At 44.3% G+C, this 25,169-nt stretch overlaps 1 protein-coding gene across 1 annotated transcript in view; it reads right to left on the bottom strand.

The window, feature by feature from the left end:
* Window positions 1-25,118, bottom strand: part of KLHL20 (kelch like family member 20) — a 29,276-nt gene extending 4,158 nt beyond the window's left edge. Inside the window, exons 1-9 of the mRNA XM_029080567.2 lie at window positions 24,999-25,118; window positions 23,057-23,123; window positions 13,783-14,356; window positions 9,227-9,385; window positions 7,187-7,281; window positions 4,901-5,016; window positions 3,485-3,668; window positions 2,080-2,223; window positions 715-848 (exon numbers count right to left, since the gene is read on the bottom strand). Of these exons, the coding sequence (XP_028936400.1) occupies window positions 715-848; window positions 2,080-2,223; window positions 3,485-3,668; window positions 4,901-5,016; window positions 7,187-7,281; window positions 9,227-9,385; window positions 13,783-14,356; window positions 23,057-23,079 (1,429 nt within the window). The 5' untranslated portion in view covers window positions 23,080-23,123; window positions 24,999-25,118. The remainder of the gene's footprint in view (window positions 1-714; window positions 849-2,079; window positions 2,224-3,484; window positions 3,669-4,900; window positions 5,017-7,186; window positions 7,282-9,226; window positions 9,386-13,782; window positions 14,357-23,056; window positions 23,124-24,998) is intronic.
* Window positions 25,119-25,169: the final 51 nt, after the last annotated feature.

Below are 25,169 nucleotides of genomic sequence, written 5' to 3'. Positions count from 1 at the left end.
TGGCAAGAGCAGGGAACACCTTGTCTGAGGACGTACATTCCGGATAGTCCATCTGTCCAGAACTCCACTTCTCCAACTTTCCTGAGTAAATGCTGGGTCACTATCCCAAGCCAACTGGCTTCTCCTCCCTTGGGACCATACAGCCCTCCCCAGCCCCACCAAGGATCACCAAGAATTGCCAGATTGCAGACCTCCTGCCCACTATTCCCATAATGCCTCTGGGAGATGAGGCGTGGAAATAAAGTAAATAAGACTGACTCCAATTATTCTCTAACTCCCGAATTAATATCCCCCTAACTGCCACTTCAGCATTTCTACACCACCTAAACACGCAATCATTCACAACTGTCCACAGCACTCAGGTTCCTACTGAGACACCTATTACTTAAGCACTAATTCCTGAAATATCTTTTGCTCCCTTCTGCTTATCTATAATTTATTTTCACATCTGTCTCTCCCATTACACTGGAAGCTCCTTGAAGACAGTGATCAAATCTATTAACTCTACTGTGCTTGGCCAAGAGCTTATGGTGCTCAGTAAATACTATGGCTTGATAGGTTAAAGGGACTTTGGATGGGAGGGAACCAATGTTGGTCAATTAGTCTTTCAATTGCTACGGCAATCCACCAGCAGTATAGGAAGGAGTGGAGATAAAGAAACATGACAGGAGTATTTACAAGGCTCCAGAGAGGTTCAGTCGGAGAAGAATGTACCTGTATTGAGAGGTGACGTCCCATCAGAGCCCCCTACCGCATATAAAAAGCCCCCCAACACTGCTACGGCCACGCCGAGTCTCCTGGTACTCATCGAAGCCACTCGAGTCCACTTGTTCTCCTTGGGGTCATACCTGCCGGCAGAAAAAGTCAACCAATCAATCAGTAAGTCAATGGTACTTATTGAGTGCTTATTACATGCAGAGCACTGTACTAAGCATTTGGGAAAGTGTAATATAATAGAATTGGTAAGTACGATTTCTGCCCACGAGAAGCTTACGGTCTACAGGGAGAGACAGGCATTAAAATAAATTACAGATAAGGAAAATACTAGTTGTGTTTTCTAATCAACAAAGGGACTTTAGCAGAGCAGCATCCCATATAGAAGTGTTTTTTTTTCTGCAGTCCTGCAGATTTAAGTCAAAAGTAATGAACAAGAGAAATGATGTGGAAAATGGCTCTTTTTTTTTAAGAGGGAATAGAAAACAGGAAATGGAAACAATGGATCTTTCAGGATCTTTTGACTCCACTTAGGACATAGTGTCTGTTGGCAGTGTAAACTTTTTGTGGGGAGAGACTGTGTCTTGTGCTCTGTTATACGTCCCAAGTGCGCTTATTACAGTGCTCTGCACTCAGCAGGCCCTCGATAAATATCATTATTAAGCTCTTGGGCAGGGAACGTGTCTACCAACTCTGTTATACTATACTCTCCCCAGCGCTCAGTACAGTGCTCTGCACACAGTAAGCAAACAATAAATACTATCAATTGACTGATACTAAACCAAACTGTTTGCCAAAGGAGAACATTTCATTAATGTCACTCCTCAATCATTTTAAGGACACAGATTATTTCCTTCCTGGGGTTTTCATGAATAGCCTTAATGGCATTCCCAGTGAAAGGACACTTGATACTCAAAATGCAATCTAACAGGTTCTGGCACATTAAGATAGAGTGGCCTTGAAGTTTAACCCCCTAGAAAATCTGAGAAAAGCAGGAGAACCTGCTCTGTGGCACTTAGTTGCCCTGTGCATCTGCAGAATGGGGACACTAATGTCCAAGTTCATGGGAATGAGAATGTTCAAAATGGAAGTGGAGCATAAAAGTAATGACTGGTTTTGAAAGACTGGAATTCCTGTTTTCCAAGTAGGCAGAAGATTCTAAATAGTTTTCTAGGGTGATAAGAGTGAACTGCCTGTTTTTTGGTGGAAGATCAAGTTTACTCTTCCTGGAATTATCAGATTAACAGAAGAAATGTCCCACAAGATCCCTGAATAATCCCATTAACCCTTTCCTCGCTGCCTCAAATGCAATCGGGACTGCATTTCTTGGAGCTCTTTAACAATGTTCCTTTAAAAAAAAATCACCTCTCCACAATGTTGAGACATGAGACTCCATCCTGTCCGCCCACAGCATAGAGGTAGCCTCCAAGAACTGCCACTCCCACGCTGGTTCTGCAGGTGCTTGTAGGAGCCACGTCGCTGCTCCACTGATTGGTTTTCGGGTCGTACCTGTGAAGGGCAAGCAACAGGGTAGTCGACTTGACGTGCACAGAGAAACCTCAGGCTGAGGTTACTGAGGCCTTATCAGAGAAAAGGATTTGACCTATTTTTGTTTCCCCTTTAAAATATAGTCCTAATAGTGAAGAAATTCTTCATCTTTGATTCTAGCCCTAAAGCAGATGCTTCAAATGCTTTCCCTCCTGAACTAAATTCTAGCCATAGTCCAAGTTTATTAAAGAAAACAGCTGCATACTCTGAGTCAGCACAGTGTTGGGATGCCAGAAGGCGGAGTATGTTTGTCTTCTTGGCAAAGGTCAGAGAACGATCTCCTTTAGTATTCTTCCTTCCCTGGCTGTTTCTTACCCTCTAATCAGAAAGATTTTGGAGAATAAGAGTGTTCCAAGGGAAAAGGTTCTATTTAAAAAAGAAAAAAAGACTTTTAATATGCCACTTGGTCGAGAGATGCCCCAATAACTGCTGGTTCAAAAGTTCCTCATGTTTACAGTGCCTTTCTCTCAAAGGAACTTAAAGTGCATTTGAAACACACACCATATATATATCTATACATATGAACGCTTCAAAGCGCTTTTGAGGAAGACAGAGGCTAGGTATTCCTCTCTCCATTTTACAGATGGGAAACCAAAGCCCAGAAGGCCTAAGGGATTTTTCCCACAGTCACACAAAGTTCCAAAAGGAACTGGGAATTGGATTCCAAACTCATGAGGGTCCTTCCGATGCCCTGCACACTAGACCACATTGCCACAGTGTTGTGAGGAGATCTTCCTTTCCGTTGCTTTCCCTTGAGCAACTTTTTAATGGAAGGATCACCTTGGCATCACTAACTCAGAGAAACCTCCAGAAGGCACTTAGCCCTGGCTCCAGTCCTCCAGCACGACTTACCCCAAACCACTCAGGACAAGCATCACTGCCTCCATCAACTCCTCCAAATTTTTTTTCAAGTTTCAGTGCTGCTTCTTCCTTTGCCTCCTCACAAAACAGGGATTTCTGCAAAGGGCTATGTCAGGCCCGAGGGGTCAGCAGAGAGGAGTGGCTGAGGATATGCACTAGAAGAGCTACAGAGAAGCCTTCCCCTCTGTGTGGCAGTTGAGAAGTTTCATTTGTCCATAGGGGTGAGTTTGGTGTTCCTACATCGCAGCACTGGCTTTCTGTGCCAAGGCACAGACCGGGAACAAATCAAATGCCGTTTGAACCCCAGGCTGAAAATTTTTGCTATTTGGCAAGAGAGGGTACCCAAATTTCTTACGCTTACCTTTCCACACTGTTGAGATAAGAAGATCCGTCGTGACCTCCGACTGCATACAAAAGGTCATCGAGAACACTGACTCCAACTCCACAGCGCCTTTTGCTCATTGAAGCCACCATTCGCCACTCGTTGGTTTGCGGGTCGTAGCGCTCCACGCTGGAGATAGCATCTCCACTGCACCAGCCGCCTACTGAGGGGGCATTGGGAAAGGTAAGGCCTGTGATCATGCTCACACAAGCAATTTCAAGGAATGGAACCAAGCTCTGATATCCTGGCCCAGTGTCCATGAGAAGCCTGTCCATCAAATACGATTGAATGGATTGAATGAATGAATGATATATGTTTCAGGGTGCTTGTTGGAGGAGGTGGTATTTCAGGAGAGATCTGAATGTGTGCATTTTAGCCATTAAGGCTTCCAAAGTGGCAGAGCACAATGTAACTAGGAACCAAGCTAGATAATTTTTTGTTTTTTTCTGGCTGAGGGTTGACAGTGTAGTCTGGACAGCATAGAAGCCACATAGACAATTCCAACCCTTGGGCCTCTCAATCTAAGCTCCTTAAGCAATCCATTTAAATAAAAAATATAAAGTAGTGAGAGGGTCTTAGAAACAAAGCAGATCAAAAGGTCTTTGCAAAAAAGGGAGCTCTTACGAAGTCCGGAGACTGAACTGGGGCAGAATGAGAATGGAAGGAAACATCAAGGAGCCAGATAGAAAATAAGAACAGAAGGGAAAAGTGAAAAATGAAGATGTTGATGGGAAGAAAATGTTATAGAAGGCAAGAAATGACAGGGCTGTCAGAGTACAATTGAGACGTTTAAGGGGTTAAAACAAAGGGGTTATAGTTATAACGTTAAATTATGAAAATGAATGAACCCACTCAGGAACAGACTGTGGATGAAGAAAAATGAAAAGGAAGGTAGGATCAGAAACGAGAACAAACACTATCAAAGTCCCTTGAAAAAGAGAGAATGATTTACTTGGTCGACCTGAACAAGACCCAGAGAGTAGGGAAGAGTTTGGGAAAGCTGGGTCAGTGGATTCCAGATGACGGAAAGTGATGGATAGTTCACTTGGCTGGGGTGGTAATTTGTCTGAAAGTGAAGGGATGGATTAACAGCACAATACTTGGGGAATGGTCCAAGTGGAGTCAAGATTTCAATTTTAATGAAAAAGGCACTAAAGGTGTCAGAGGAGAAAGAGTATTTGGAATCTGCCGCAGGAATGAAATGGCTGCTGTCAAAGGGAATGGAATAAATGCATTGAGAATTATGGCCAGAGGGAAACAGAGAGAGGCCAAATCAGAAGGCCACCATCCATTTTCATTAAGTTAACCAATGTGCCATACTGGTTAATACAGAGAAGCAAAAAAAGAAATCTAATGTTGTACCACACAATCAGGGTAAATAGACATGGTCTCTACCTGCAAAAAGAACTTCCCCACAGCGAATAGGTTTGCGTGGACGGGTCCTTGGTCCTTGCATTAGTGGTCGTTCTTGAGGCAGGAGCAGATAGTTTTTAGCTTCATCCACCAGATCTCTGGAAAGAAAAGGCAACGTTTATTTCAGTGTCTATGGAACACTGTCATTACCAAAACCAGTTTAGCTCAAGAATATATTTGGCAAATAAGAGCAAGTACAAATCAAATCCAGTCACAAATGGCAGCAAATTTCAAAGGACATACACAACACACACACACACACACACACACACACAGAGTTTATTGTTATACTGTAATCTCCCAAGAGCTCAGTAAAGCACTCTGCATACAGTAAGCGCTCTAATATGATTGACTGACTGACACATTGCAGATGACCCTATAAGATGGCAAGCTGACAACACACCAGTTTTCCTGAGCAGAGCAGCTGCTTCTTTCCAAACCTAGAAGTGCCCCTCATATCTGGTGTCACCTATACGAACAAATTGTTTCTTCTGACACATCGCTTGTTGAATCCTGACTGGCTCGCATAATCAGACAAACAAACCCTGATTCCTTAAGAACAATAGAGCCCAAGCAGGAAATGATGACACACACCCTGGCAAAAATGAGTGCATTTCCATTCCAATCCTCCCTCTCTAGACTGTAATCTCCTTGCAGGCATGGAACATGTCTACCAACTCTGTTGTAATGTACTCTCCCAAGTGCTTAATATAGTAAGTGCTCAATAAATGACAGTTGATTATCATCTATGGATCAACCCAGGTCCCCTTCTCTGCAGTCACATGAAAATACTTGAAAAGAACTTTCTCCTTTCTCTGGGTCTATGTTATGCAAATGCCCACAGTGCCAAATTCAGGTATGGCTAGGGACCCTTTCAGCACACAGTAAGTGCTCAATAAATACCAGTGATTGGCTGACTGATCCTGATTTTGACTTAGCTTTAGCTTGAAATTCAACATGCAAACGTTTCATCTGGATTCAAAATTGACAGACAAAAATTCATTGGTCTATGAATTCAGTCATAGTTCCTTCAGGATATCTGCTTTTTTAAATGCACATTGTTAAATTCTGACAGAGCAGAAAGGTTTTACAAATGAGATGAACAGGAATGATCCTTTTGAGTCAAGAATGTATTTTTATTAATAAATACAAATGTCTTTAAATATTGATTGGTGGCCTGGTTCCCACAGAAATGTTCTCTCACTGCTCTGAGAATTTATCTGGCAATTCTACAAAGGAGAATACATAACCCCCCCCAAACTTCCGGGTTGGGATATCCCAAAGGAAAGAAATCTACTAATGTGACATCCCGAGACATACAGTTTGTGCATCAGTGGCTCTTAAATACTCTCAAGAGCAAATGGATCCTCTCTTTGCTGGTGCAAATAAAATCTGTTTCTCTAGTCAATCAGGGATATTTATCAAGCGCTTACAGTTTGCAGCACACTTGACAGTACACTACAACAGAGTTGGCAGAAGCGTTGCCTTCCCACAACAAGCTTACAATCTAGAGAGCCTCCTCCTTCCCCTTCACATGCCATGACAGATGATGATCAACTGTGGATCAACCCAAGTCCCCCTCTCTAGGTCACAGGAAAATATTCAAAAAGTACCTTTTGCTTCCTCTGGGTCTATGCTAAGCAAATGCCCACATTGCCAAATTCAGGTATGGCTAGAGTTGGGACCATTTTGTTATGGGTAGAGATTGAATCTGCTAATTCTGTTGTATTATACACTCCCAAACACTTAGTACAGTGCTCAGGAAATACCACCGACTGATAGATTTTATCCACTACTTACTCTCCTAACATCTTTATAGAAAAATGAACCTGAAAAGTACAGTCTTAAGGGCTTGAAGCCAAACATCGAGTTCTCCAGAAGGTAGGATCTTAACTAATTTCACCTCAGCAAAGAAAATTTATCAGGTGCTAACAGCCAACAGCCTCCTCAAACACACACTTATACTGAAATCTTGGAATCCACATTTAGGTTTCAGTACTCTGCATACAGTAAGTGCTCAATAAACACAACTTGTTGATTGCCACTTATACATTAATAAGCATTATCCACAAAAAAACAACAAATGAAATGGGATATGAGAATCCAATCCTTTTCTCATCTATCTCCTTTCTTAATCCTGCCCCAGAAGAGATTCCTTTAACACTGCCTGAGGTTCAGCACAAACAACTAATAAAATACTAAGGCAACAGATATTGAAATTAGGGGGAAATGGGAATGTTTTGTTTCTGCCTCCAGGGACTCACTCACCTGCATTCTTCATCACTTTTAATGAGAGGGTCAGAGCCTACTGTTCCCACCAGGAACTTGGGGCTAAGTAAAGGCAAACGAACATGCTGCAGCACCTAGGAGGCAAAAAAGAAAAAAAAAACCCCACACCATTATTGGATTTTATCATTTGGATCACTCTTTTAGTTCACAAGGGGTGATTCAACAGAGGGCCAGTCCCAGGACCTTCCTTTTCTGAAGCTTTTCTTCCAGCCATTTCCAGATCAAATTAAAATGGCCACACAAGAAAACTACACAGAGGGGGAAAGTTCGCATAATGGTAAATGACATTTAACCCATTTTAACCATTGATGTGGGAGGATCAGGGAATTCACAGTTTTTTCACCGAGTGCAACGTTTTGCTTCCGGAGTTCTGTGCCATTTCAGAATGGCCATCTTGAGCTTTGAGCAGAATTTGCTACTAGATTTAAAAAAATTAACCTGAGAAATCCTTCACAACATCCCTGCACCAAAACCAAGGCATCAGGATTTCCATGCTGTCCAGAGGAAGGACAAGAGTAACAGTCTCTTAACACAAACAACCCATCAGGTTCTCAACCATTCTATGCTCAATCTAGCTTTATTTGAAGCTGGGTAGAAAGGAGGGTACAGGTGGGAATAAGGTGATCAGGGGCAAAATGGGAGGCTCAACTTCCTCACTTTACCATCAGTGTTGACACCACCACCATCCTATCTGTTCTCAAGTGGACAGCCGTGGCGTTATCCAAGGGAAGCAGCATGGTGTAGCGGACATAGCACAGGCCTGGGAATGAGAAGGTCATGGGTTCTAACCCTGGCTCCACCACTTGTCTGTTGTATGGACTTGGGCAAGTCACTTCACTTATCTGTGACTCAGTTATGTCATCTGTAAAATGGGGATTAAGACTTTGAGTCCTACGCAGGACAGGGACTGTGTCCTACCTGCTTTGCTTGTATCCACCCCAGAGCTTAGTACAGTGCCTGATATATAGTAAGTGCTTAACAAATACCATTATTATTATTAATAACCTTGACTCCTTCTCTCTCTTTCATACTTAGTCACCAAATCCTACCGGTTCTTTCTTCATAACATCTCCAGAATCCTCCCTTCCTCTTTGTCCAAACTTCCAACCTACCAGTCCAAGCACTTTTGATGTCTTGACTCAACTATGACATCAGCCTCCTCATTGGCCTCCCTGACTCCACTCTTCCTCCTCTCCAGTCCTTACTTCACTCTGTTGCCTGGATCACTTTTCTAAAATGTCATTTTGTGACTATCTCCCCACTCCCCAAAAGCCTCCAGTGGTTGCCCACTTCCCTCTGCATCAACAAAAACTCCTTGGGTTCAAGGCATTTGATCAGCTCACTTTCCCCACTACTTATCCTCACTCCTTTCCTATTACACTCATATTGCATGTTTTGTTCCTCTCAAGCCAATCTACTCATTGTGCCTTTTTTCAACTTTTCTGCCATCAAATTCTTGCTCACACCCTCCCTCTTGAAAAAGCTGGAAGATCACTGCTCTCCCCAGCTTCAAAGCCCTTTTGAAATCACATCTCTTTCAAGAGGCCTTCCCTGATTAATCTCACACCTTCCCACCTTATTCCCTCTACCTACTTCAGCACTTCCAGATTCCCTAAGCACTTGGATACTCCCTCCCTTCCCCACCAACTCCATCACTTATGTACATATCTTTAAACTCTGTTATTTCCCCCTACTTGTAATTTATTTTAATGCCTGCCTCCCCGACTAGATTGTAAGTTTCTTGGGGTCAGGGATCATATCTATCAACGCTATTGTGTTCTACCAAGCCCTCAGTACTTTGCTCAGCACACAGAAAGTGCTCAATAAAAACTACTGATTGACTGGCCATCACAAACCTAAATCACCCTAGCCCATTAATTAGCCCGGCTCTGAAAAGTGCCAGTGACCCTTCAGGCCAGGGAGGAGGAAGTGAAATTCCTTTTCTATTCTCCATCTGCCAAGTTTAAAATTCATCTGATATAAAAGCAGCTGCTTGCTCAAGCACGTAGCTATTATTACCTGGGGTAGCTGAGGACGCCTCTCTTGGATACTGTATTTGACCCACGCCATCACTGCATTGAACACTTGTTCTTCGCTGCGAACATTCAGCTCATCGCTGGATATGATATCAATGAGCTGATTGGCTGGAAGCAGCATGAACTCTTCGCTCTCCATCACCTATTCAAAGGTGGGTAAAAATGAGAGAAAAACGTTGGTATACTCAGAAAATTATTTGTTCTTAAGACTCCACATTCTAAGCTGGAATACTGTTCAAACCAGCATCAGATGGTGGCACGTAAAAGAGAAAAAAATTCTCCAAGAGACTAGGAAGAGAACAAACTGCTCAAGAGCAGGAATTAGAGTTTGCCTTTTGTTCGGTAAAATAAAGACGTAAGTCAATTAATAATAAAACTATTACAAAAATGTGCATTTCTGCCATCAAATACTTTCCAAAGGGAAAAAAAATGACTGAATAAAAAGCTTTATTAAAGACAAACACACAAAACAACCCGAATAACAGTTTTGGAAATCTATTACTAGTGGCAAACAGAAAACTAGGAAAACCTTGCAAAGACGGATCTGCTGCTAAATGGGAACTGCCTTGTGGCAGGAACATGAAGGGACTAGTCTGGTGAGCTGATCCCACCTCTCTGTCTAAATATATACACAGTAAAAGGAGAGAGAGAGAGAGAGAAAGAAAGAAAAGGAGTTTTAGAGCAAAATGCTTGCATTACCAAGTGTGAATACCCAGAGAAGGACACCAGAGCCCCCCAAGGACTGACCCGCTCAGACAAACAAGCCAGTGACAAACTGTAGACCTGTTCATCATTTCTCCCATGCTGAAGACATGGAGCAACTTGGGGCAGAAGGCGAGACGACAATGCAGTTGTCTCACACTGCTGGGGAACTTGGAGCCCTCTTAACGCCTGCCCTCTTCAGGCTGCTGATCGGACGCCCTGCAGAGGTCTGTTGCCTAAGCTGCTATTGCCCTTGCCCGCAGGACAAGAAAAGATGAAATTTCCATCTGTCCCATGAGCAGTCCACGAGGAAGAGCTCGGACACTCCGTTGTAAAATTTCTACTGCAAATGACGGACACTCTCCTGGGTCAGGTTTATTCTCACTCTCATCAACAAGTCAGAGTGCTCAGCCGCAGACGCCCAGGAACACAATCATTTGAATATTTGATTACAAGTGTCTTTTAAAATGCATTGGGAGATATTCAGGATGCCAGAAACATAATCAAGAGGACCACAAGATCAATTACATACTCGCTGGAGTTGATTGAGTAGCCACCTGACTTTAAGGAACGTAGGACCCTACAGATCTTGCGCCTGTTTTAATCGAAGTCCTCGTCCGGCTCAGGAAATGTCAGGACCCTGAAAATTTAGCTGTAATCATGGATTCTGCTAACCAGGTGGTTAAAGATAATGTGTCAATGTGTCACTTGCTCTGCGTGCTCTAGACTGTAAGCTCCTTGTATAGGCAGGGAACACGGTCTACCGATTCTGTTTCTTGTACTCTCCCAAGTGCTCAGTACAGTGCTCTGCAGACAGTAGCGCTCAATAAATACAACTGTCCGACTGATTGATGCATAAGCATTACAGAGCCCAAAGCTCTTGAGGGGAGCTGTTAGAAATGAACCCACCACAATATTAAGAGAACGACTTAACGAGATCACGAGGTGACTTAAAACACAAGGCAATGGGTAGGTTGTGATATGTGCTTGACATGAATAGCTGTTGTAGGCAGGGAATGTGTCTGTTATATTGTTAAACTGAACTCTTCCAAGCGCTTAGTACAGTGGTCTACACATATTAAGTGTGCAATAAATATGACTGACTGACTACTCCACTAAGGCCTCACCTTTAATATTTGCCCTCAAAAAGTCAGTATGATATTCTTATGCTCACCAGCTCAATTTTGTTTTTTCTGTGAATTTTGATTTTGGGATATGTAGGCATACACAACATGAAGAATGTGCCAAAGATCCTTGGATGAGATTCCTGTTCCTTCACCCCTCCACAGGTTAAAGATAAATGTCTGTCGGTAGACTGTTTAAAATAAGGAATGGCTGGAAATAGAGCAAAATATTTTCAGACAATCTAAAAGTATCATTATCCAAACAGTAAGAGGAGGCAGAAAAGAGAAGGAAGAAAGGGTAAAATATTCTAATCAGGCTGGAGAAGGGCAAATGCAAATATCCTTAAATGACTGCATAGAGGGCTAATCAGAGGTCAGGTTGCCACTGACTTGTAGAAGACAGGAAAGGATTTACTCATCAGTACATTTAGCATCTGTGTTTTTTGCTGGACTGCACAAGTCCAGATGGGGACTGAGAGAGTCAACAAGATGTGTGTCATTTGCAGTTAGAGCTAAAGAGATTGCAAAGAACATAAGATATGTCACTGGTTATCAGACCAACAACCCACCATCTTAAAGGAAGGAAGTGATGATTGCCCTGCTTGACAATTATTCTGGTTACATCTGTTGACAAGCCTGGATGAGAACATGCCAAAAAAAAAATCCTAATGATAAACAGAAGAAACCAACTGTGCTGGCTTGTCAGCAACCTTAAGCAACATGGCCTAGTGGGTAGAGCACTGGTCTGGGAGTCAGAGGACCCTGGTTCTAATCCCAGCTTGGCCACTTGTCTGCTGTGTGACCTTGGGTAAATCAGTTTACTTCTCCATGTCTAAGTTACCTTCTCTGTAAAATGGAGATTAAAGACTGGAGCCCCATGTGGTACATGGACTGTGTCCAACCTGATTAGCGGTATCTACCCCAGCACTTAGCACATAGTAAGTGTTGTACAAATAACCAAAAAAAAACCATTTGTGGGCTGGATCATAAGAAGAGAGAGGGAGAGGGGAGGAGAGAGAGAGAAAAAGAGTGTGTGCGTGTGAGCGTGTAAAAAAGGATTTTAAATACCAGAAGTATAGCCTCTTTCAACTGAGGCAACTTTCTCAACTGCTGGGCTGACTAGATGCTGACAGCAGCCCCCACATGCAACTGGCTTTTGTAGTTGGTTGGGGCTAAATTGCTACCTGAACCTATAGCTGGATGAAACAAAATAGTAGTGGCCACAGGAAGTAGCAGACAGCCAGATTAAATTAATTGGAGGGCCATATTTTACTCACGAGTGGTATTTAGGGCATCTCTAAAGCAGTGACAGAGACATTACTGGAAATGAATATTTCTTAGACCCAGGCTGTTAAACTGGTCACCATCCTGTGTTCTGATCACAGTGGGAGCTCAGTGGCCAAGTAATTAAATCATGGATCATGTGGGTGTCTAAATTTCCAAACAATTCTGAAACAGAAAAAATTAAAATGGTGAATTTATTTTGCTATCCCAGGAAATTTGCCAACATAATATTTGTACCGAATCACTCACTAGTCAAAAGACAGTGCTTTCATATTTTCACTCCTTAAAAAAATATATGTAGCTTTGGATTAAAAATGTTGGCTCCTTGTTTTAAGAGCTGGAAACCTTCTCTCCGACAACTAGATGAGAAGAAGAAAGGAAGCCATTTAGGATTGGCCTACCTGAGGAGATCTCAAAATTGGTTCCTGAGATGGGCTTTAGGCTTTTTCACAAAAGTGCAAGAGTATGAATAAAGCAAGTCCTTCTGGGAAAGGATTGAATAGCAGTAGAATTAGTTTTGGGACATTTTGCTGCATTTCAGGTTTTAAGTTTCTCTAAACAAAGCTGAGCATGAATAGGATCTTATTCACTGGAATCATATGAATTTAAGCCAATTTTTTGAGGGCCGTTTTCTCTTCCCCTCTTCTCTTCTTTGTCCTACCCTCTTGCCCCTGACACTGGTTGCCTAGCTTTAGTTAATAAGCATGACGTCTGTGTGCCAATTAGAGTCAGATATCATCACTCAAGAAGGTTATAACCCTGAAGATTGGTGTGAGGATAAGTAACTGGGATAACAGCAAGAAAAAGGCTCTATTCCCACACCAAAGGATTCCTGTCCAAAAACATGGAGGGCAGAACTAGTTTTGTTTCGGAGCTAAAATGCAGGGGAACTGGTTTTCGGAGGGAAAATGTCAGCCTGATCTAGGCCGTGAAAGGTGGACTAGTTTCGTAATGCTGGGCTGGGAAGCTATGTGGGAAACTAAGGGAAAGGAGTACTTCCGTGGGATTTCTGCAGTTTTAAACTACAGCGAAGGGAGGCCCAGTGAGTCATTATGTATGGGGGAGATGCTATGCAATTATGAGTTGGAAATTCGAAAAGCTGTGACACCCCTGTGCTCTCCCTAAAGTGGCGGCTCGGTGAACTCTGCAGTTGAAATCAAGACCTCTCTCTAAAGCTACTGCTCTTCAACATCGAACTGTCCAAAGGGGCCAGCTCTCCCATCTTTCCTTGTCAGTAAACCACGGCTATCATAACTTCTTCTGGCCCTCTTCACCGAAGTAACTAGAATGAGTAGAGTGTGGACCTGAACTGAAATCCACTAATTGGCAAAATGTGGGCCCTTTCCCCCTTCCCCTCACTGATTTTTTCTGTGCTGAAAATGGATTTTGGTTTACAGGGCAGGACCTCCAACCACCTGAAGCAACTCACCTCCTGAAAGTTGTGCTGGGTGAACTTGTCCGCAATTCTCAGCAATTCCCGGCACGAGTGTGTGTCGGCGAACGCCCGGATGCCCAGGCAGTTGGAAGGATCTAGTTGTCTCTTTAAGAACTCACAGCAGGCTTCCTGGATTTCTGCCAACTGGAGAAGACAAGCAGCGGGCAGAAGAGTTTGGACGTTACCCTCTTCCACCGTGATCTGAGACGTGTATGCAAAGTCAATCAGCAGCTCCATGGCTCTTTCGTCAATGTCCCGGATCACTACCTCAGTCTGGCGGCTCTCCGCCAGTTCTCCTGTAAACATGGCTCGAAAGTAGGGACTGCAGGCTGACAGGATGACTCGATGGGCATAGATCTTCTTGGCGCCTACGACCAACACCACATCGCACAGCTCCCGGTGCTTCCGCAGGAGGTTGATGACTTCTAAAGTTTGTCGAGGGTGTTTGTCTGAGACATAGGGCATGCGAGCAGGTTGAGGAACCCCTTCTGGTAACTTGTTGGGGTCTCCGAGAGTGCAGCGGCTTGTTACGTCCATTCCAGTCTCTCCTGGTCGAGTGCCGGTACACCTACCGGAATGGAGAAGGAGATGGGGGAAAGGGATGAGAACAGGCACCTCACTGATTTACGTCAATCGACCCATCCATTGATGGTATTTACTGAACTCCTGAGTGCAGAGCACCTTACGGAGAGTGTACCAGAAGCAAAACCCACTTGCCTTATGATCTAATGAGGAATGCAGGTATAAACTCAGTTGAGAGTCCAGATGAGTTTTTCTGAGGCCCTTTTATGTACCCCAGAGGAAGCCTTGGGCCACAGAAAGGAGCCCTAATAGTTTGACTGGTGGGCTGAATCCAATCTTGCTCAATCCTGATTCGTAGCGTCGCAAGGACCACTGCGCCCCAATTTCATAGAAATTCATTATTTGAACCAGCTCATCATGGGCAGGGAGTGTGTCTGTTTATTGTTATATTATACTCTTCCAAGTGCTTAGTACAGTGCTCTCTACACAGTAAGCGCTCAATAAATACGATTGAATGAAGTAGCTGTATACCTACACACATACACTAGAAAAAAATGCCTTGATCTCAGGATTGTTTAGAGGCATATCCCAGGAAATGGCTAAAAAATGTCAATCCATTTATTATAGTAAAATAATCACTTCTAGGTTTCTTTCTGCAGAGTGATACCCTACAGATTTCACTGATGATCTGTCCTTACCAAAACATTTATAGTCATTGCTCTTCAGAAAAATAACAGCTATTGTTCTACCAATCTGACTGGACTGACATTTTAAATGGTGCACTTGAATAGCATTCAAAGACAGGAGAATGTGGCTAATAGAGTCTCCCAAGTTCAAAGGGAGATGTCCCATTGCCCAAAGATGCACTGAAAAGCACATTAATTACAAAAGAATCTTCCCCAGAGGGAAACTGAGTCAAACTACTCAGAGAAATATTCACAATCCGGAGATGACAAAGTACCAAAGGGAAAGAAACACATTATTTCTATACCAGTAGCACCGAACTCTTACAATGAACGGAGACTCAAATGTCCTATGGTCTGAATGATCTTGTCAGAAAAAAATCCATTTTAGTGCAAGTCTACTTTTGTCCGAGATAATCCTTAACACTTGAAGTGCCCTAAACCTTGCCGATCCCTAACACGTAAGCTGAGATGACCCAAAGGAATAGAGAAAAGAAAAGAGGGCCTTCTCCTCCCAGAAATCTTTGCCCTAGGCCAGGATTCGCTTATCTTCCTCTTCATTTGACTCTCTTGAGAATCCCCATGCCCTATCCCCCCCTCCAATAAAAAGAAGAAAAAAAAAGACTATCCATTCGTGACTGCAAAAAAAGTACTGATGATTGTGCTCTTCCAAGGGTGTAGTTCATTACTCTGCATCCAGGAAGCGCTCGAAAAATACCAGTGATTGATTGAGCCTGAGGAAGTTTCCCAGGAGGCGGAGGGAATGGTGGGACTGCCTGTGTCACCTCTAGCCTGCAATTTGCTGCTGCCACTAAACATCTGTTTGGATCTCCATGACCTCTAATTTGAGAAACACATTGAGCTTTGAGAAATAGTTTTGAGCACCAGAGAACCATGGTGACAGGAAAAAATTCACAGGGATAACCGCAGATCATCACTGAGAGTTTTGTCAGAGAGAATTCTAACCACCGAGATATATCTCAGGGTTTAGGTTAAAAAGAAAACCTGGTCAACAGCTTAGAGAATCTTCACTCCATATTCTGTAAGTATATAATATTTACCGGTCCCCTTTTAACACTGCAACTCTTCTAGTTGATGTACAGATTATTCATTTATATTAGTTATATATATACACATATAAAATGTATATTCATACATATTAAAATCAGTCTCCCCATCTAGGCTACAAGCTTGTTGTGGGCAGGGAATGTGTCTGCTATACTGTACCCTCCCAAGCATTTAGTACAGTACTCTGCACACAGTAAGTGCTTAATAAATACAATTGATTATTAAAAATAAACACAACAGGCTGTCATGAAGCAATACTGATGCTGAAGGAGTGGCTATCTTCGAAACCACTGCATTATTGAAGGTACAAAGAAAAGTGTGTGAGAGGAAAGAAAACCAGAATTTCTTTGGAATTCAAACACAAGAGAGTCACCTTGGTTTTGTCTCCAATAGACTATACTAATTTTTCTAACACTCTTTTAGGAGCCCAAAAAACAGGAGTATATTCATCTAGTCAAAAGGGGGACATCAATGATAATAATGGGAGAATTCACGGAGCCCAGATGGGTCAGTGGAGTGGGCCTACATTACCTACCTACTTCATGGCTCAGGGAAGAGAGAGAATAATATTAAAAAAAAACAAACCGCCAGTCATCCCACACCTTCATTCTACATTAAAATAAATACAGCCCATAAATGCTTCCAAGAGTGGTCACCTGTATAAATGGACTGTATAGTTCAGTTATTCAATGGCTTAGTGTTGCACTGTACTCTCCCCAGCACTTAGTACAGTGCTCTGCACACATTAAGCGCTCAATAAATATGATCGAATGAATGAATGAATGGCTTGCTGAAAGCCTCCGAGTCGGCTGAGCCAGGAATGGAGCTCAGGTCTTCTGCCTACAATTACTATAGACTCCTCAAGATGTTGAAGCAAGAACAGTGGTCCCTTAGTATATACATACACATGCCTTATTTTGTTTATTGCTATCTTTGCAACCTTAACTATAATCATATATTCAGACTGCAAAAATAGCAAAATTCTCTTGAAAAAAAAATCCATCTGGCACTGAGCCTTTTCATGCTTGCTCTCAGCCCAGTGATTCCATTATATTTTATCAGAGTCTAGAGCGGGCTACCAAAAGCCATTTTAGTCAAAAGCATTTCTCGCCATGAATAACACCAAGACAGCTAAACTCTGGAGTTCAAACTGTACGGACTTCTTGTCATCCGTGAGGAATAGCCGCTGCATGAACCTGACAATGCAAAGGTTGAAAAATAACAAAGCAAAAGAACTAAAGGATAATTTCTCCTTTTCACACAGACAGCAAGTAATTGGGCTTTTAATCACACTGTTATTAGTGCTCCCGTTCATCGCTCTTAAAAGGTAAAAATTCAGAAGCATGAAAAGCACCATTTAAATAACAGTAACATTTCATGCTGAAACAACAGTTTACATATCAACTCCTACCACACACAAGTACCCAGTACTCTGAATATAGGGCACTGTTAAAACAGGTCCTTTATTCCAAAATACTCTATGTGCCATATGCATCATATAACATTCCCAAGAGAGGGTCGACATCCACTCTTTAAATTTCCAGCCTCGCCATGGCATTACCATTGGCCTCTGCTCTTAATAACTGCAGCTTCCCTCTTCTAAACACTTGCCTGGCTGGTGGCCTTGAAAAGGTTGTCCTCCCATCACTTACAGCCAATAAGCCCCATCGACATGACTTCCAACACAATTGCAACAGATCCAAGAAAAGCCAGTAACCCAGGGTGAAAGGCCCGGTTCCAATTCAGGGCTGCCCCTCAAGAGAAAGACGACCTGTTAGACTGTTGCAATATGCAGCCTCAATTAAAAATTTAGGCTGCTGCATTTTGCTCCATAATATTACCACCATGTTCCCGGAGCACCCGCAGACCAATATTTCTCCCCAGCAGGTTTCCAATCTTTTATGCCAGTCAGATGAGGCCTGTTTGCTAAAGAGCACGGTTTCTGTCAGAATGGTTTAGACAAAAACTGAGGCAAAAGAGCATTTGATCAAAACACACCCAAGCAGGGAGGTGCAGTTGAGGGCAGAGGAGACTCGGGGGAAAAGGTTCTTTGGATTTTTCCGTCACTGCCGACGGAAAGTGGAAGGAACAAGATGATTGGGGGAGTAGACGGGGGCTCAAATCGGGTACTGCTAAAAGTGAAGAAAGCAAAGTCACTTTGGAAAGAGGGTCTTTCATTAATGGGACCCCCCAGTTTATAATAAACCTATTGTGAGGTTCAGAAACCTCAGCCTTTTAAGTGCTGCAGTCAATCTGCCTCTTACAAAGAAGTAGCGTGGCCTATTGGAAAGATGACGATGATGATTGTATTTGTTAAGCACTATGTGCCAAGCACTGTTCTAAGCACTGGGGTAGATACAAGGTAATCAGATTGTTCCACATGGAGCTCACATTCTTAATCCCCATTTTGCAGATGAGGTAACCGAGGCAAGAGAAGTTAAGTGATTTGTTCAAGGTTACACGGCTGATGAGTGATGGAGCCGGGATTAGAACCCACAACTTCTGACTCCCGAACCCAAGCTCTTTCCACTAAGACACGCTGGGAGGCGGGGGACCTGGAATCTAATCCCAGCTCTGAAAAAAATGCTTGCTGCGTGACCTAGTGGAAGTCACTTAACTTCTGTGCCTGTTTCCTCAATGTAAAATGGGGATTTTACTCCCTCCTTAGACTGTGAGCCCCTTGCAGGACAGGGACTGTGACCATCCTAATTAACTTGTACCTGTCCTAGCATTTAGAACAGTGTTTGACACACAGTAAGAGCTTAAAAGACATCATTAAAAAAACCCAGAAAACCAACTCTCAAAACTTTTTCATATCTCTAGTCGCCGTGTGGCTTGGGGTGCATTGTGTATCACCACACCATTTGGGAAGTTGGCTGTAAAAAGGTCCCATGTCCTACGGAGTCCAGAAGTATAGGCGAGTTAGAAATATTTTGAAAACGTATGCAGAGAAACTAGGCTTTGGATATTTGAAAAGCCTATCCACTGTGGGGGCTGTTAGGGTACGCGCATCCTGTGTGCTGGGAGGGGCAGTGGACGAGTTCTCTGCTCTGGGATTTGGGAGACGGGCGGCATCCCTGCCCATCTACCCACCGTTGCGCTCCGGGCCCTGGCAGGAACAAGGCTTGCCGGGACACGAAAGTGTGAGGCCGCCGGCCAAGAAACTGCTACCAGAATCGATTCCTCTCAGCAGATTCTCGGTCTTGAAGCCTCAATACCAGGGCTCATCCAGCATCCCTGATGGAAGACTATCGTCCGGTGGGGAAGGGAGGAGACAACTATGTCCGCCCCTCCCCGCGCTTCCCCCACCTCTTCCTGTCCTAAATCAAAGGTCTGAACTTACTTTGCAGGGGAAGTGTCTTCTGAAGTTCACTGGAGGGGGTCTTTCCTATCATGTGTGGAGAAAGGAAATCTGGTTGGGGAACACCTAAACTAGCCAGAGGCGGTGGAGGCAGTGGGAAGGGATGAAATAATAATAATAATGTTGGTATTTGTTAAGGGCTTACTATGTGCAGAGCACTGTTCTAAATGCTGGGGTAGATACAGGGTAATCAGCTTGTCCCTCATGAGGCACACAGTCTTCATCCCTATTTTACAGATGAGGTCATTGAGGCACAGAGAAGCTAAGTGACTTGTCCACAGTCACACAGCTGACAAGTGGCGGATCTGGAATTTGAACCCATGACCTCTGACTCTCAAGCCCGTGCTCTTTCCACTGAGCCACGCTGCTTCTTTAAAGGGAGGGAAGGGATGAAAGGGAGGAGGAGAAGGAGAGGAGGAGGAGAATCAAAGCCTGGATCTCCTTGGGCAGGCCAGGTCGGAAGCTCCAATTCCTCTCAGTGACCCGGGAAGGGGTAACTGATTAACAAGTTGAGGAGACGTACACTCATCTTTGGGAGAACCTGCCTCTACCTCAACCTTAAAAGGTTTGTGTGTGTGGTACAGTTTGTTTTTAAAGTGAGTGCAGTGGCACTGGGAAGAGGGAGCCAGAGGAGCTGCGGGGAGCAGTTCCCAGCTTTGAACCCCACTACAGCGGGATGGTAAATATGCACAGAAAGGGTGAAAATGTTCACTTCTTCCCTTTGAGGTATACTGGCAAAGACTGACCCAGAGGCAGGGCTATAGGGGCAGGGATGGCCCCAGCAAGTCAAGTTAAGGATTTCTGGTCCAACGCCAGTAGTTAGTTATGGCAAAGGGAGGGAAAGCAGCTGAATAACAATTCCTGTTCCCAGAAACTCATAATAGAGTTCATCCTTGTCCTTCAGGCACAATTCATTTGTTCGTCTGCCCTTGCTTGCAATTATAAATACCCTGGAAGCGAACAAACGCTTGTTTGCATGGCTAGTGTAAGGATATATTGATTAAGGCGCGACACTGGATGCATTTTAATGATCAAAGAACTCCCTAATATTCAAAGAGAATGATTAATTAGCACCATAGGATGAATCCAAAATGCTCTACAACAGTGCTTCTTAAACTGGGTGATGTGAAGATGTTGTGTGTGTGTCTGTAAGTGTGTGTTGGAGAGGTAGGGGTAGGGGGCGTTGAAGACCTGGGGAGATAAGGGTGGTTAATTAATTCAGTGTGACTTTACAACTTTATTGGGGCTCCCTTACCCTCATCTCACCATCACCCCTGTTCCCGGCTATCACCTCGTTCTCTGTTTTCTCTTCTTTATCATCACGTTCAGACTCCAGCCTTAGAAAGATTAGAGCCTAGGTGAGATTATTTCTAAAACAGTTGACAAAGTATAGCTGTCACTGTTCTCCTCATCTCAATAACATGGGGAATTCTTTCCCACCCTTTTTGGGTGACAGGTATGGCAAAAGGGGAGGCCATCGTCATTCAATTGTTATTTATTGAGCACTTACTGTGTGCAAAGCACTGTACTAAGCATTTAGGAGAGTACAATATAACAATAAACAGAAGTGCCACTGAGGGAACAGGCAGAAGACTCGGGCTGGCCAGAAGTCCCACGGGAGCAAATGCACATCCCTTAATCGTGTTGCTCCCAGCTACTTCTGCCTTTAGATATTTCAAATAAAGTATTTTTTTGGATAAATATACCACCAGCAGCTGCTCGGTGTAAGATCTCAGACCAGAACTTGACCCTCATTCCTGAATGCATATGAAACAGAGAGATTTTAACACATATCTAAAAAGTGATGAAATAATAAATTTCATAAGTGTGATCTAAGAGATCCACCTAACACCATTTTCTGAAACTTGAACTCTCACCCATCTTCTCACCTCCCTTTCAGGGCAAACTAGGGAACTGCTAACACCAAAGCACTGACACTGACCTGCCTCTCCCCCCAAAACACCAATCACCGTCTGTGACCCTGTGATAATTCAGATTGTGAGCCCCGGGTAGAAGAGAGATTCTATCCCATCTGATTATCTTGCATCTTCCCTAGAACTCAGCAAAGTGCTAGGCACATAGTAAGCATTTAATCAATAGCATCATGATTATTGCTGACATTAAGAACAGGGTTTTTTTTAAATTAGGAATTTCCTTTATTTCCCCTTTGATGACATTTTCCACAAAGCGTGCTAAGCTCTTTTACGAAATGTAAGAGCAAAATGGAACTCCAGTATCTCTGATAATCAGTGTTCATAGAGTTTTAGGAATGAGTACTGTGTTCTGTATTTGAAATCTGGAATTGGAGGGAGAAGTAGATTATGGAAACACTGAGAGGGGGCATTTGGAAGTTCTCAGAACAGATACTTGGTATTGCAAAAAAAATCAAACTAGGAGCCATCAAGAGTGAACAAGTACTTATTTAGGAAATGCTAAAAATGAAAAAAGACTGATTCCCTTCCTGAAAAAGTTATAATCCCCCATTTTTAGAAATTACAGAAAGGCTAGCATTTCTGTGACCTGAGGTTAAGAAAAGGTCAGCGGTTTTTTCACTCACGGTAGGAACTGAAGCATTCGCTAACTTCACTGCTCCATGAATCTGGATGTTGCTATTTATGTCAGAAGACAAGATACATAAAAGGTGACAGTAATTTTGAGTGCTTGTCAGGGTAAACAAACACGGAGAAGGTGTTAACTCACACAACTGAGAATGATTTCCTTTGAATTCTCCTCCTTGCTCCGGCTACAGAAGATATACCTTACATAAAATGTTTCTTCCTTTGAAACGGCCTGAGAGCAATGTCCCATCCTTGGGATCAAAGCACAGATGGTTGAGACAGAGCTAAAATGAACGGTAGAGCAGGTGCAATTTTTCACCTGAACATGTGCTTGGGACAGCAGCGGGGTGAAAACAGAGTGAGGATATTGCACCAACTCACTCCTGTTAATTCTGGGATTTTTTTACGTGGAGAGAAAGCAAGGGAGAGGAATCACATTAGGGATGGGAATAGAGGAGCTGGGATGGGCCACTTTCCCTCACTCCCCCTCAACCCCAATCTCTGCTCTACTCTTCTATGGGTTAAATTATCATATGTAATCCCTTGCTTGGATTTTGAACCACCTGCCCTGCAATGCAGTGCTTTCTCTTTATAAATTGTTTGGTTTAATGAACAGAGAAGCATTCAGAAACATCAGTGACATAACCAAAAATGAAATCAGACATAAAGGAGCTGCAGCACAGTTCGGGAGAATGATTGACAAATAGAAGTAAGAGTCACAATGACATAAGAAAAAAACTCCCACCTTCGCCCCCAAAATCTACCTCTACCCTGCAATGTGTGCAGTTAATTTTACATCACAGAGATACTCAGAGCAGTTCACATTAAAAACAAATGGTTTTTTAGCAAAATTAAAAGGAAGAGTAGTAGAGTTATTGTCAAAACCACAGTCCAAGATTATAAAAAGTGACGGGAATAACCACATTCTTATACTAGAGAAACGTGTTCTCCGCGAAGGCATTTACATCTGAAAAATCTCACTCTTCCACCTTGAAACACAATTTACCGGTCCCGGCACATAAGATGGGAAGTGAAATAAAAACATAAATGATAATGTATTCCACCGAGGAGCCTACCTACGCATTGGCTTTCCGTCCATGCACCGTGAAGGGAACCCTTCACACCAAACTTCCAAGCCCCAACCTGAGAAGACAGAAAGGTGAGCAACCTTAACGAAAGTCATTCTCGTTGTCTGATTGACATAACTTTCCAATATCAAAATCACTCATTTACTAGCCCTAAGGAATAAGTCTCCTTTAAAATATTTTTCTTAGGCCTACCACCCAGTCTCTATAATTCAGTAACCGGAGTTTCTAACACTAACCGCTGTACCTAGTGAGCTCCTAGGGGCAGGGATTGGGTCCACTTACTCTACCGTACTCTCCCAAGTGCTCTGTACAGCGATCAGCGCTCAGTAAATGCTCAATAAATGTCATTGATTGATCGACTGATTTTTTAGGGGGCCGGCCCCTGTAGAAACCCAAAATGCATTTCAAAATCCTGGAGGTGGGAGATGGTTATTAAGGCGACAGCTGGGTTGCTAAAATGATTACATCCCCCTTTCTAAATATCAGTGTCGATATTAATTAATACCACGAGGGCGCTCACTAGGTGTACGACATGGTATTCGGCACTACGATAATGAGCGGGGAGGCTCACACTTAGCATCGATCAGTAGTACTTGTTGGGTGGATAATCAAGCGTGGCTCAGTGGAAAGAGCATGGGCTTTGGAGTCAGGGCTCATGAGTTCGAATCCCAGCTCTGCCACTTGTCGGCTGTGTGACTGTGGGCAAGTCATTTAACTTCTCTGTGCCTCAGTTCCCTCATCTGTAAAATGGGGATTAAGACTGTGAGCCCCACGTGGGACAACTTGATTCCCCTATGTCTACCCCAGCGCTTAGAACAGTGGTCGGCACATAGTAAGCGCTTAACAAATACCAACATTATTATTATTATTATTAATCTGTGCGAAGAGCACTGTACTGGGCGCTTGGGAGCGTAGGGCCAAGTAGGCGGACCGGATCCGTGGCTCTCCGGGGTTTGCCAGCCAGCAGCCCTTCGTCAGGACGGAGCCTTCGGTTGGGGCGAGCAAGGAGCGGGCATTTGCCAGGCCCGGCTCCGTCAGCGAAGGGCTCTGGGCATCGGATGGGGCTGCCATCCGCCTACAAGAAACTCGCTCGGTTTCGGCTCCGCCCGGAGGGGCACGGCGGGGTCCCGGGGGGAGGGTCCGGGGGATGGATGATTTCAGGGATGGATGGCCCCGGGGGGATTCATTCATTCGATAGTATTTATTGAGCGCTTACTATGTGCAGAGCGCTGTACTAAGCGCTTGGAATGGACAATTCGGTAACAGATAGAGACAATCCCTGCCCAGTGACAGGCTTACAGTCTAATCGGGGGTCGGGGGGGGAGACAGACAAAAACAATAGCAATAAATAGAATCAAGGGGATGCACATCTCATTAACAAAATGATCCCAGGGAGGAGGGTCCCGGGGTATGGATGGTCCCAGGGGATGGATGGTCCTGGGGGGAGGATCCCGGGGGGTAGATGATCCCGGGGTATGGATGGTTCCGGGGTATGGATGATCCCGGGGGGTAATGGCCCCGGGGTATGGATGATCCCGGGAAGGAGGGTCCCGGGGTATGGATGATCCCGGGGAGGAGGATCCCGAGGTATGGATGATCCCGGGGAGGAGGGTCCCGGGGTATGGATGGTCCCGGGAGGGGGAGGGTCCCAGAGGATGGATGATCCGGGGGAGGAGGATCCCTCCCCTAACTCCAGCCTGCCCCGGGATCCGGCCTCCCAAGCCCCGGCCCTGTGCCCGGTGGCGGGTGTCCCCCTGGTCCCCGGGGGCCGGGGAGACCCCCTCCAGCCCCAAAGCAGGGCAAGGGCAGGACCGGGCAGGACCGGGCAGGACCGGGCAGGACCGGGCAGGACCGGACAGACGGGGCGCCGTCCAGCCCCAATGCCGGGGGTGACAGGAGGAAGGCGAGGCGGTCCGGGGGTGGCACTCACCCGCCCGGACAGTCCTGCCGCCTCCTCTGTCGCCTCCTCCTCCGTCGCCACCGCCGCCTGGGCTCCAGCAGGACCCTGCCACTCCGCACAACTTCCTCTCCCGTCTCCGGCCAACGGCAGGAAGCAATCCTCCCGCTCATTTCGGTCCCGCCGGAAACCTCCTCCTCCTGC

This window comes from Ornithorhynchus anatinus, chromosome 16 (genome assembly GCF_004115215.2).
Source record: "Ornithorhynchus anatinus isolate Pmale09 chromosome 16, mOrnAna1.pri.v4, whole genome shotgun sequence".
Lineage (NCBI taxonomy): Eukaryota > Metazoa > Chordata > Mammalia > Monotremata > Ornithorhynchidae > Ornithorhynchus > Ornithorhynchus anatinus.
Note: the sequence above shows the minus strand (reverse complement) of the source record. Positions and strands in the feature narration are given on the sequence as shown.